The following is a 14089-nucleotide window of genomic DNA, read 5'->3' as shown; positions in this document are numbered from 1 at the left end:
CTGGAGGAAAATGGGGGGGGGGGGGCGGGCAGACAAGAAGAAAAGGGAAAAAGTAAAGAATTCCTTCAATAAAAGGAGTTTTATTGACTGACTACATTACTGTAAGACAGATGTTGTAGTTCAAAATATTCACATGCTAGGAGGTCGAGAGTGTGCATAAGGAAAACATCCTTGGAAGCAGCGTGAGGCGGTCATAGTCCAGCCTTCCAGAAAAGTGCCTCCGAGAAGGCCACTGGGATGTCTGTCACCCTTGAAATGTCAAGTTGCTGTACAAGGCAACTCCCATCCTGAATTATCACTTTGAAGACATTATCTCCAAATACAGTCACATTCTGAGGTACTGGGGGATAAGACTTCGACATACCAACTTGGGGAGACACAGTTCTACCCATAACACTAGCCTTCCACTGATACCTCCCCTTTTCCTAATTAGAATAAGGTACCCCATGCCTTCCCTCTTCACACATAAGAGCTGATTATCAACTATCAGTGAACACTAGCAAGAGCATATACTAAAACGACCCAGAATCTTCTCTTGGGTCTTAACGCTTTACCTTTTTTGTGTTTTGTGGGTTTGTCATCTTCAGAGCCCTCAGAGAAACTCAGTGGGGGGGTACGAGCCCCACAGCCCTTCTCTTGGAGCTCTCTGGTCACATCATCCAGTTCTTCTGAGTCCTTAGGAGCCCGATAGTTAGATACATGATCCACTCGGATAGTTCGCCCTTTAATCTAAGCAGACAGGAAACACAGCCTTCATACCAAACTATTTGAACCCAAGCTACAGAGAACCATGGTTTGAACCACATCTGTTACCTTCCTGTTAATTCTATCACTAAAGCAGACCTTCCCCACTGGTGTTTCACAGCACATATGTCTAGACAATAATACGCTAAGCCCTCAGGGAAGTCAGGTGGGGGCCTGGGGCAGCTGGAGCCCCTGGGACAGTTGTACCATCAGCCTCACTAGTTTACCTCAGGGTGCCATACAGATAGCCTCACGTTCTACCTGTGCCATGAAGTGTAAAAAGACAGGCAAGCACTGCGCCAAAACACGAGCATCAGGGAAAGTGTGAGAATTAAATGCACAATGAATTATCCCAAATCTCTAACATTAGTTTACGGTGAAACATACCCTGGGAAAGCTTGGCAACTGGAAGGAATTCTTAAAATCTACCTTAATGCTACCCTGCTTTCTCAACACAGAATTAGAAGAAGGCAAAGTCAGACCAATAATTGGGAGGGAGGATGGAATTGAGAAAAGGCCAGTTTCTTTTTTCTTAAGCCCTCACACCTTGCTCTATCCCTACCATAATGGAAATGGCTCACTCTCGTTCTTGTGCTATGATTCACAACTGTCCTAGTGAAAAACAACAAACACTTAAAATAAAAATACTGTATCTTCAGGAAGATACAGACTTACTCCATAGGAAATGCCATCCAAAATTTGAAAAATGTGGCTTTTATTGTTTCAATAAAAAATCAGATTTTTATTCTTACCCTGAAGCCTGAGTGGCCTCTGTCACCTATCCTAGTCCCCATTTTGAAACATTTTTTAAAACCTTCCTTTTACAGTGACTCCCTCTGACTACTGGCTCTCTGAAAAATCAAGCCTAGAACCTGCTCCACCCTGTGCTATAATCTCTGGCTGTTCTATAATCTCTGGTGTAATCAGTGACAAACTCTCCAGGTCAAGGGTTATCCTCACCCTATGATCATGTTCATTTCAAATGCAGCATTTTCCTCAATGTGTACAGGGACCCCGTGGAGCATACATAATAAGCCTGACTTGCCCTGTCTCCTTCTCTCAGCTGAGTGCCCCACAAGGGTGAGGATGAGAGGGACAGAGGATAGAAAATTTCAGAATGAGTAACTTTTGTAAAATTTGTCATCAGATTTTAAGTAGAGGATTCCCAGCGCCCAATATGTAGGTCACTGGAGACATATGACAGATATACATGGCTGTGTCTTAGGTTATGAGGCCATGACGAAGCCCAAATCCCCTGACACAGAACAATATGGAAGAGCAGTGTTTGCTAGTCTCTTGTTCTCCAGTGTGCCAGAGGTGAGTGGAGGGCGAGGAAGAAGAGAGAAAAAACAGAGGCCTGGATGGGGAGCAGGCCTGGTACATAGGCTCCTGGAGAGATGGTTTCCTAACAGATGAGGGAAAAAACAAGTCCCGACAGGGCCGTGAGCGAAAAGAATTATTCCCTGGGATTACCTCCTGGCCAGTATGTCTCCACACCTCTGCAGCCCTCAGAACACACACAAGCTAACCAGTACTGTCCTTATGCCTGTGGGAACCAGGTAGAAAACAAAACCTAACTCTACACATGGAAAGAGTCCAGCCAAATCCTGCTTAATAAACACACTTACCTTGATCCCATTAAAATTGTCAACGGCCAGAATTGTGCTCCTCTGGTCTTCATAGCAGAGGAAACAGAATCCTTTGGATTTCCCAGTCTTCTTGTCCCGCACGAGATTGATGTTAACAATCTCCCCATACCTATTTATTTCATAAAAGAGTAAGACACTATTGACTTAAAATGCAAAAACTTGTAGATTGGGTCATAAAACAAAATTCAAATAATGTAGTCTGTACAGGAGATACATCTAGAACAAGATGACACAGAAATGTTCAAAATTAAAAGTCAGACTAGAAAAGGAACACACAATTAAAAAACGGGTGGCAATATCAAAATCAAAGACAAATTCAAGGCTGAAATAAAAACATTAAATAGGACTAAGAAGGTGATTTTACACTGAAAGAGGTGCTAATACATAACAAGGGTCTAAGTCAGGAAACTTTATGCATCAATTAAGAAATCAAAAATTTAATTAAAATAATATTAGAAATACAAAGAAAAACTAAAACAGAAAGTTATAAGAGAATTGAATACATCATTTTGAACTTTATAACATACAAAGTTGACAGAAATAAAATCAGAGGAATTTATAATTATGTAATATAAATATAAATCAACATGTTACTATAATTATATTAACAAAAATTAATGTCAGACTATTAGATACACAGATGTCTTTGAATCCTGCATGATGACAATTTATTTTTAAGAATTCATGAAACATGTATTAAAATTGACTATAGATTAGGTCTCAAAGCAAACCTCAATAAACTCCACATAATAGACCATGTTCTCCAATCCCAATGTTATCAAGCTGGAAATAATATTTTAAACAAAAAACACCCTACTAAAACTTGAAACCTACTCTCCTAACAACTGGATGAAAGAGAAAATGCAACAGAACAAAGAAAAAAAATTAATGGCAGACTATTTTGAAAATAACAAAAGTGAGATGAACACTTACCGAAACTTAACAAATATGGAGAAAGCCATACAAAGGAATATTTGTAACCTTAAGAATTTTATTGTTAAAAAAATGAGTATAAGAGAAGAAATTAAAATCTAATGAAAGCAGACAGGAGTTAATAAAAAGAAAAGCAGAAATTAAATAGTAAAATGTCAACCTCACTCGTTATAAAAATATAAACTCAAATAAGTTAAAGCGTTATAAATTAAAGTCATAAGAATAAAATAGAAATTAATAGATATGTTACATGATCACATACATATACCTCAGCCTGAAATCTAGCAGCTTACTTAATGAGAAATACTAGAGGTGATTCTACCAAGGCTGGAACTATTTAACACTGTATTGAAGGTATAGGCCAATGTAATTAGTTAAAACATACAAAAAATGAAAAAGTAAAACTACCTCTGTTTGCAGATTATAAATGATAGTATCTATAGAAAACCTAAGAGAATCAATGATAAACAATGATTAAAAACTATGACAATCCAGTAAAGTAACAGGATATAAAGTAAAAATCAATCACCCTCTTACATATAAAAAATAATCAGAAGAAATACTGGAAGGGAAATCCCATTTATAATAACAACAAAAAAGGTAAAATACTTAGAAATATACTTAACAACCCGCAATGTATTACTGCAAAGCCTATATAAAGAAAACTTTTTAAAATCTCCTAAAAACTCACATAGATTTAAACAAATATAAAGGCATTCCTGTTCTTACACAGGATGACTCAGTATCATAAAGATATCAAAATTTTCTCCCAAGTTAATACATAAATTTAATGCGATCCCAATAAAAATACAAGTTTGTTTTTTCCTGGAGCTGGGTAATTCTAAAATTCTTATGGAATAAAAATGCACACGTAATAGCTAGGAAAACCAAAAAGAAAAAAAATGAGGGGAAGTAACTCTACCAGATATTAAACATACTGAAAGCTTCTATGAGTAACCAGTGTGGCAAATGAATAGACAGACCAACAGAACAGAATAGAAAGGTGAGAAAGAGACTCAAGTATATGTGAAAAAATTAGGATATGATAAGAGTGACATCCCAATCTGCTGAGGAAAATATGGACTTTTTAATAAATGGTGTTGGGACAACTAGGTAGCCATTTGAAAAAACACAAAACTGGATCCAAACCATACACTGTACAACAGAATAAACTATAAATGGAACAGAAACTTCAATGTACAAAATTGAAACCATACAAGCACTAGAAGACAACATAGATGGGTAAATGGGGAGAACTACTTTCTACTTATGACTCAACAATGCAGAAGCAAGAAAAAAAAACTGATAAATTTAACTATATAAACATAAAATACTGAAGGGGGAGACTATAAAGGGAAAGGAAGAGGGATTTTAGGAGGATGATGGAACTGTTCTGCATTCTGAGGGTGATTACACAAATCTATACTATTTGTACAGATGAGTATTAAAACTCATACACTCCCCCCATAAGTCAATTTTACCAAATATTAATTTAAACATATAAATGAATGAATGCATAAAAATAAAATGATTTTGCTTAGTAAAAAAATTGCAACAAGCAAAGTTCAAAGACAAATGACAGAAAGATAAAATGAGAAAATATTTATAATTTCTAATTATAAATAATTTAAGTTATCCATAACATTTATAACATATTACATGTAAAGAACTAGAAAACATTTTATTCTTTTGCCATAAAGGACATTATCAAGACAACTGATAAAGCTGAGTAAAGTCTACAGATTAGATAATAATACTGTATCAGTATTGATTTCCTGAATTGGATTACTGTACTGAGGTTAAACAAGAGAATGTCCTTATTTTGAGGAAATACATATTGACGAATTCAGCAATAAATAGACATTATATCTGCAACTGACAGATGGTTCAGAAAAAAATTATAGTATATATATATACACAGAAATAATACAAAAAATGTGGTAAAATGCTAACATTTGGGAAATCTAGGTGAAATAGATACAGGTATTCTTTTTTTTGATACAGGTATTCTTTATACTATTTTATATCACTTTCCTGTTTTAAGCCTAAAATTATTTCAAAATTAAAATTAGAAAAAGAATATACCGTGTTTCCCTGAAAATAAGACCTACCCATAAAATAAGCCCTCGCCGGATTTCTAAGCATTTGCCCAATAGAAGCCCCACCTCGAAAATGAGACCTAGTGATGGGCATGGCTACACAGCATATCTGCACAACCCATGCATCTCTGAGTGGTAAAGAAGACAAGCAGCCCATCTGTCCCATGAGAGCTCTATTGCTCGACATGCGAGATTGCGGCCAATGATTCTAAAGGAAACAGTCGCAAGAAATTCAGAATGGAATTTGGGGTTTGGAGAGTTATGATGATGTTCCAGAAGAAGATGACTTAACTATATTTGAATAAATATAGATTGTTGTACCGTACTTAAAAAAATAACACATCCCCTGAAAATAAGCCCTAGGGTGTCTTCTTGAGGAAAAAAAATATAAGATCCTGTCTAATTTTCTAGGAAGCATGGTAGGATCTGGCTTGAAGGGACTCCTGTTGACCTTCAAATAGGGACAGCTTGAGCATGAAGAAAAAATAATGAGGCCTGGCGCGGTGTCTTACGCCTGTAATCCTAGCATTCTGGGAGGCCGAGGCGGGCGGATCGCTCAAGGTCAAGAGTTCAAAACCAACCTGAGAGAGATGCCATCTCTACTAAAAATAGAAAGAAATTAATTGACCAACTAAAATATATATATACAAAAATTTAGCCGGGCATGGTGGCGCATGCCTGTAGTCCCAGCTACTCAGGAGGCTGAGGCAGTAGGATCGCTTGAGCCCAGGAGATTGAGGTTGCTGTGAGCTAGGCTGAAGCCACGGCACTCACTCTAGCCTGGGCTACAAAATGAGACTGTGTCTCAAAAAAGAAAGAATAATGACAAGACATTATATAAAATTTTTAAAAAAATCCATAGTCCTGATTGAGCATCCCTAATCCAGAAACATGAAATCCAAAATGCTCTAAAATCCAAAACTTTACAAGTGCTGACCTGATGCCATAAGTGGAAAATTCTACAGCTGATATCTCTGTTTTCTGACAGTTCAATGTATGCAAACTTTGCTAATATTCCAAAATCAGTAAAAAAAAAAAAAAAAAAAAAGGCACAAAATCTTGAAACACTTGTAGTCCTAAGCATTTCGGATAAGAGATACTTGACCTGTAATACACTGGATGCCTAAGGGTTGTAGCAAAGAATTAAATTCTTAATACAAGAAGGGCTCACATAAAATAAACAAAAAATAAGGAAAACATCACTACAAAAAATTGGCAAAGGATATGAATAAAAAATTCACAAACACAAAGAAATAATATTAGGCTGCAAATTTATGAAAAGATATTCAACCTTACTGAGGATTAAATAAAGGCAAAGTAAAATAACGATAAGAAACTTACTTGGCAAATATTTTTTTTCCAGCCTCCGGGATTTTGAGCATTTTTTTTTAAATAATCATTGTTCATCAGGATTCAGAAAAACAGACTTTCTAGTGAAAAGAAATGAGTACAACCTTTCCAGAGAGCAATTTGGCAACGATTACAAAACATATTAAGAATGCTAACACACTGATCCATATTCCTTTTTCTCTAAGGAAACCATCAAGGATGCATACAAGTATTCATACAATATAATGTACACTGCAGTATAACTTATAATAGCAAACCACTGGAAATAATACCCAACATTTTAAAAAAGACAATAATAAAGAAATATACCAAACTGTTAAGTCTTTCCTTCAGAGCATTTTCTATTTTTTTTTTGCTTAGTATATTCTTTTGCCAAATGTTCTATAATGACTGTACATTACCTTCATATTCAGAAAAGAAATCATTTTTTCAAAATCCACTGTTATCCATGACAAAGGCAATCTTCATGGGGAGCAATGTGTGTAGCCAGAATAGAAAATGAAAATGAACACATACACACTAACTGATCATCACTCAATGCAAGTAAAACTAAAACAGCTCCAAGATGGAAGGCTAGATCAGGTAGAGGTATCACAAAGGGATGGAAATTATAGGCTGCACCTTCTGTGAACTTTCTGACAGTCCCAGCCTTTGTCCCTGCCAGGGCCCTCTGCCACAGCTCTCTTATACCGTGTATCCTGTGTATTGCCCAATTCCTTTCCTATGGCCTTCTGCCCCGTAAGCTGCCCAACCACTCAGCCAGGGCCATCTGCCTACGGATAGGCCAACCATCCTGCCACTGCAATCCCTCTCCAGGGTATGCTACCTGTGTTTACTTGGCTAGCCCCTTTGGCCATGGTCCCCTGCCTGTACATGCTGTCCAACTTCTCTGAAATAGTCCTGTGCTCCTGAGGGCTACAAAACCCAAAAGTAGTGGCCCCCTGCTCCTGTAAGCTGCCATGGTCCTCTTAGCCTGTGCACTGTCTAACCACCCTGTTTAGCTCTGGGGTTGTATCAGCTGCCCAGCCTTTCTCCTACCAGCTGCTACTACCAATGTGAGCCGCCAACATCCTCTCCCACCAAGCGCCACTACTATAATCCCATAGCAAAAATAAAGAATATACAGGTCTCCTAATCATTCTTATTCCTCATCAGTCTGTGATTCTCAGCCTCTGGGTAAAGAGAATGACTCTGTTCACTAACCTTATACTCCTTTAGAAACAGAGAAAGCAAACTACCACCTAAACCTTCTGTTTTTCCCCACAGTTCCTCTGTGCTTTGCCCCATTCCTACATTGCCACACACATGAGGGCCTAAAAATGTCCTGTGATCATGGGTTACCCCCAGTTTGCAGAAGCCCAAGGAGGTGGGCCAGCATAGTACCTTCCTGAGAGTTCCTCCAGTCTGTTCCAGTATAGGCCCAAGCTGAACAAGTCTCAGTGAAAAAACAATACAAATAGACCAGAATTCCTAAGATACCCTTTCCAAATTATCCAAATTCTGGGATCTTCCACATGGGAGTTTTCTAGAACCATGCCCTGGGAATGACCTAGCCTAGAGCAGAAGCTCCAACCCTCCCCATGTAGCCATACCATTCGGCATAGAATTCAAATAAATGGTTTTTATGACGCCACTACTCTGTTGACTCAGAAGGCAGGAAATAAAAGAGGACTTACTGTGAGAAAACACAGATGATGTCTCCTTCAGTCAGTTCATAAGGAAGCCCTCCTAGAAGACAAAATCACATTTCAGTTCAACAAACATTTAGCAAGCATCTACTAGGTACCATGCACTAGACCAGACACTGGAAGTGCAAAGAATGAGCCACAGGGAAATCACAGTCTGATGCAACGACAGAAGTGCCAGTAGCACAGAAAAACGATTAACTTTTTGAGTGGAAAGGTTAGGGGGACACCACTAACCAAACTAATCTGATCAGTCAGTCTTCCTCACATCCAAAATCCTATAGACAAAGCAGAAATTTCCATCACAAAATTCTGCTTCCAAAAATATACCTTGAATTCATCTGCTCATTAGCCACAAACTGCTGTGACACAAAAGGGGTTTAAATATGTCAGTATTAACCCCATCTATGTATAGACTAAGGATTATGAAGACACTGTTAAACATGTCATAGGGAATAATTTCTCCTCCAAATGTTTCTTTACTCATGTGTAAAATCGGGATACTAGTACTTACATCACAGGATTGTTTTCAGAATTAAATAAAGCAATATATGTTAAGTGCTGAGCACAATGACTGGTACAATAACCTCTTTGAAGAGTCAAAGTGTAGAACTGCTCATTGTGACACAAAGTAAACACAGGGATGGTAATATGGTCATGGACAGAAAGCAGGAGCTAATGAGAGAAGGAAAGTGAATTCTGAGGGAATTGAATGGGGGAAGGAGGTTAGTAGTGATATCCGGTAGTGGCTAAGATCATGAGTTCTAGAATCCTACATTTCTGGCTGTTGCACTTACTATCTATGTGAGACCTTAAGGAATCCCCTTAACTTCTCTCCACCTCAGTTTCCTCAGCCGTATAATGGGTCCGTGTGTGTGTGTGTGTGTGTGTGTGTGTGTGTGTGTGTGTGTGAGAGAGAGAGAGAGAGAGAGAGAGAGAGGGAAAACAATGGTCTCTGAGCCTTAGCACGCTAAAATGGCAAACAGTAACTCTCGTGAGCTCTGATTTGGCAGGGAGAGCAAACTAGAAAATGGGGAGAAGAGAGGTATGGAACACGGATTCACCGGCAGACAGCACATGGAGATGAAAGTGGACAATGAATGTGCAGGGGAGTGCAGGGCGGGAATGGTGAGAAGCAGGCCAGGAGAGAATGAGGAGAGCGTTACGGGAGAAAGATGTGGACCTCACCCAGGAAGATCCAGGCGCTGTCCTTGTACTCGGAGTGCCAGGACACCTTATCAGCCACCCCAAGCTGGACCTCTCGCTCATTCAGCTCGTTGATCAGCTTCACCTTAGTTAAAGGGCTGCACGGGGGCGGGGGAGAAGGAGGAAAAGCGGACAAGTGAGTGCGGCCCGCCCTGAGCTGAGGGAGAGCAAAACTACAGGCCTAGCTGTTCTCGTCTCCGCGCCTCCCCCGCCCGTCGCCCCCGCAGACGCTCTGCCATCCCAGCCCCAGTGAGCCACTCTCGGTTGCCCGCTCCCCGTTCCTCAGAGGAAAACTGACGCCTTACTTCATCTTAGCGGGTTAACGGCCGCTACCAACTCCTCAGCTTCCGGACGAGGCTGCAAGACGCATGCGCGGCGCCGGCGCTGCGCGCCCATTGGACTTGATGAGCTTGCTCCGGAAGACCTCGGGCCGCGCCGGCTTGGCGCCTGCGCACTAGCGCGGGAGCGGCTTTCCGGCTCCGTGAGTTTCACTCTTACAAAGAGAGCTGTTCTGTGGTGTCTCCCGGCTCCTCTCTGAAGTGAGGCAAGGGTATGTAACGGACCTTCACCTACTGGACGATGCCTGACACTGATTGAGTTAGCTGTAAATGGTTGCTGAATGAAGACTCAACAGGTGCCTGATGTGGCGACTTTAGTTCAGCCCTCGCTCCTAGTCAGAAGCCCCAAGTGGTGCTTACGGATATCCCCTTCAAAGCATCCCTGTTCGGGAGTTACAGCAGAAAAGTGAGGCAGACAGGTGAAAGAGTAAATCTTTTGATGTCCGTCAAATCCCAACACATAGGCAACTGACCAGTCTGCTTCTGTAGGCTGAATCCCACAGATTTGTGTGAGAGCTGCTACACTCACTCTTTCCATAGTCTCTCTCCTAGTTGAGCAGGGGCAGAAGTTAGTATTAAATAGCTAACAATTGAGTAGATCATATGGTAAAGGATGCTAGTTTATGTGCTAAGCAATTTACATGTATTGTCTCTCCGTCCTCACAACCACCCCAAGAAGGAGATACAATTACCTTCTCCATTTTATAGAGAAAGAAACTGAGGCTCAGAGAAATTCATTGGCCGGAAAAGCACTCCGCCTGCACCCATCAGGTCAGGTTGATTTAGTCAGCCCTCACTGAGCATCTGTATTTGTCCTGTAGAGCTGATGTCTGTAAACACAAGTGTATGGGTGGGTCTCCTACCCTCAAGGAGCTAATAATATAATTGAGGAGACAAGATATATTTGCTTGATAGATTTCACTCCAGAGACATCTAGAAACCAGTAGAAGAGATGCTGGTTGACATACAATGTGTGATTTAACCCATATGGAGGATCTGAATCCATTTTGCATGTGTCCACATCAATATCTGGTTTTGGACCATGATGTTCTAAAAGTGAAGGTCCAGAGCTGTGTACTTCCCTGTGTAGGCCTGGCTCAGAATGTCAGACATAAGGCACTTCATAGAGGCATTATAATGATGATGACAGCTGTACCCTCCGTGACTCACCATGTAACCAGTGTCCTGCCAAGAAGCAGTACAGAGGATGTCCATCAATGACAGTTTCTCCTCATTCTATCTGTGCCCCCTCCCCCACTCCAACCCAGCTATTCATTAACTTTGTAGAATTATCTTGGCATTGAAAAATAAACAGTGACAGATTGCAGATGGGTTTTATCTGCTCCTAGGAATCTCAGGTTGCTTAGTTGTAGGTTTGAAGTAGCCACTGCAATGTGGTGAACTAGCATGCAGCATGGACTTGCTGTCTTCTTCAGATGACTGTGAAATGAGACAGTTGGGGCTACACTCGGAGCTCAGTTATCAGCATCCAGAAGGAAGCTGGAGCAAAACAGCAGTGTAAGACCAACCAAAGAGAAGAGCAATCTAGATTGAGAACATGAAAAGACTGTAACTGTCCAGCTGGTGGGTTCAGCAGAGGTATTCCGAAGCTGGGAGAGCAGAAATCCACCCCAATTTGTCTGGAACTGAGAGATTTCCTGGCATTCCTGACTTTTGGTGCTAAAATTGGCAAGCCCAGAGCAAACTGGGATAGCTGATCATCCTAGGAGAGCCTGAAGTAAATAAAGAAGCAAGGAAGTTGGATTCTCCATGGATGTGCTAGCAGTTGGTAGAGACTGGTAGGTAAGATTATGCCTAGAGATATCCATAAGTCTGAGCTGAAAAGAGATGGGGATCCAGAGAACCCTCTGAACTTAACATCTGGAAGGAGGGCCAGGGTTTGCCATCCAAGGTGGCTGTTAGTGATCTCTACTAATAACATCCATTTAGCGCCTATTATATGCAGTATTTAGTTCTCTCTAGCTTCTGCAGGTAATGCTAAGGAAGTGAAAGGCAGTCCCCACATCCAAGGAAAGGCTGAACAATTATCTAGCCAGAGTCATCTTATCAATTCCCACCACCACACCACATCTCAAAACAGTTTTTCCTCCTAACCTCCCTATTTTGGGCAATGTTATTACTATTTTCCTCGTTACCCAGGCTGAAAAACATGAGTGTCATATTTCAGTCTTCCCTAATCCTCACCCCAACATAGCCATTCAATTACACAGTCCTAATAATTGTACTACTGCAATGTCTATAAAATGCATCTCTTCCAGTCACAGTCCTATTCTGACTCATTATCACATGCTTCCTGGCTCTTCCCGAACTCCTCTAACTGTCCAAGCCCCTATTCTCCAGTCTTTTCTCTCACTTCTCCCGGATACAAATGCTCGACATCAGCCAGGCTCCAAGTCTAGCCATTCTCTGGATGGCCCCTTTCATTACCCAAGCTAGACGCTTCTGCTGAGAGAGCCCCATACCTCTCTTACTAAAATCCGACCAAACTCCAAACCCCCATCAAGTCATTTCTCATGCAAGAAACCTTTCCTAATCTTGCCAGCCCACAGTGATGGCTCCCACATCTGGACTCTTCAGCACCATAAGACTCCTTTATGTTCGCCCCCAAGAAAGACTGTGAGATCCTGGAAGGTAAAGATTCTGCATTCATAAGCTTCTCAGCACCTCAAACACTTTCCTGTACACATAGAATGCACCCAATATACTTACTGGTTAATGAAATTGAAAAATCATATAACTGTGGTTACCTTTAAGAATACAGATGAGGGTAGCGGGAGAGAATCCTTTATTTTCCCTCTGTTCCTTTCTATATTGTTGGAATTTTCTTACCCTTATCCAGATATCACTTAGATTTTTTATTGTCATGTTATCTTAGCAAAAAGTTCATGATCTTTATTTTTTTGCTTTTCTCTTTTATTCATTGATTTAATAGATATTGACTGAGCACCTATTATGTGCCAGACACTGTACTAAGTGCTGAGGTTATAACAGTAAACAAGGTAAGCAAAGTTACTATCCTCATGAAGCTTACTTGATCCAAAACTTGTGGAAGAGAAATGAACATACAAATATAGACCTGCTGTTGATAAGTGCTATGAGGAAAAAATGAAGTAAGTTAGGGAGACAGAGAGTACTGGGGTGTTGCTATTTTATAAAGGGTGACCAGTCGTAAAAGGCCTCTCTAGAAAAGTAATATGGAGACAGAGACCTACAAGAAATTGGGGAGCAAGCCATCGTGGCCTCTGGGGGAAGAAGAAGAAGCAGGAGAAAGTGTATTCAAAAAGAAAAGAGAGTGAGCATGACCAATCTTATCAAGCACTTCAGAAAAGTTCTCTTGGTAGAAGCGTCTTTAATTTTTTACTATTTCCACCCACTTCTTTCAGTTGATCCAAAACAACGTCACGAGCAGGAAAGTTGACTCAAGAGGACCCATAAATCTAACCAGTATGCCATCCTGTCCTGACCTGCTCCCATGTTGGGGACTCATGCATAATGCTGTCTGATGGAAGCAAAACACAAGTCTAAAAGGGTGGAGGTGGGCCACACTTTCCTGTGTTAAGAAAGCTGCTTAAGTGTATTTGTTTAAGAGGTCTGTTCTTTAGTTGTAGGTTGCCTGGGAGAATAAAGAGAATAAGAAATGAAGCATTGTGTTAACATATCACCTCTTCTGGGATCCATGACATGGGCTTCAGGAAATTTATGGAGACCCTGGATCTGTTTGTATGACATGTATGTGGGCAAAGACTTGCAGTTTCTCTGGCCTGCAGGAAGCACGGCTAAGATGCAACACAGTCAGAGCAAACCAGAAGTGCCTAAAAGGATCTTTCCTTTTAGAGACCATTCCTAGTTATGTAAACAGGAGCAGAGCCTTTCCAGGGATCGCTTTCTCCCTGCAGAGTGCCTTCTGCTGAGCTTCCTGGCTGCTGGCATTTTGGCATCTCCAGCCAACAATGCTGCTCTTTCCTGGCTAACAAAGAACCTTTGTATTAATAGTATTGCAACCAAATGCCTCTTGGGCAGTAGCCACTGCCAAGAAGTAGTATAACTAAGGCCTAGTTTTTTAA

The 14089-nt window shown here is 40.6% G+C and overlaps 1 protein-coding gene across 2 annotated transcripts in view; it reads right to left on the bottom strand.

Moving 5' to 3' along the window:
* The window catches only part of LOC105871725 (RNA binding motif protein X-linked 2), a 63997-nt gene extending 53919 nt beyond the window's left edge, over window positions 1–10078 (bottom strand). Inside the window, exons 1-5 of one of the 2 annotated variants that reach the window (XM_012765186.3) lie at window positions 9972–10078; window positions 9649–9764; window positions 8452–8503; window positions 2373–2502; window positions 555–729 (exon numbers count right to left, since the gene is read on the bottom strand). In XM_012765186.3, coding sequence (XP_012620640.2) covers window positions 555–729; window positions 2373–2502; window positions 8452–8503; window positions 9649–9764; window positions 9972–9976 — 478 coding nt within the window. In that variant the 5' untranslated portion in view covers window positions 9977–10078. Of the gene's footprint in view, window positions 1–554; window positions 730–2372; window positions 2503–6766; window positions 6856–8451; window positions 8504–9648; window positions 9765–9971 lie in introns of those variants that run through there. The other variant, XM_075999382.1, reaches the window with a different exon arrangement.
* Between the last annotated feature and the right edge of the window lie 4011 nt (window positions 10079–14089).

The sequence above is a fragment of the Microcebus murinus genome, chromosome X, assembly GCF_040939455.1.
Source record: "Microcebus murinus isolate Inina chromosome X, M.murinus_Inina_mat1.0, whole genome shotgun sequence".
NCBI classification, from domain to species: domain Eukaryota; kingdom Metazoa; phylum Chordata; class Mammalia; order Primates; family Cheirogaleidae; genus Microcebus; species Microcebus murinus.
The sequence above is the reverse complement of the archived record's forward strand: the minus strand, read 5'-3'. Positions and strand labels throughout refer to the sequence as shown.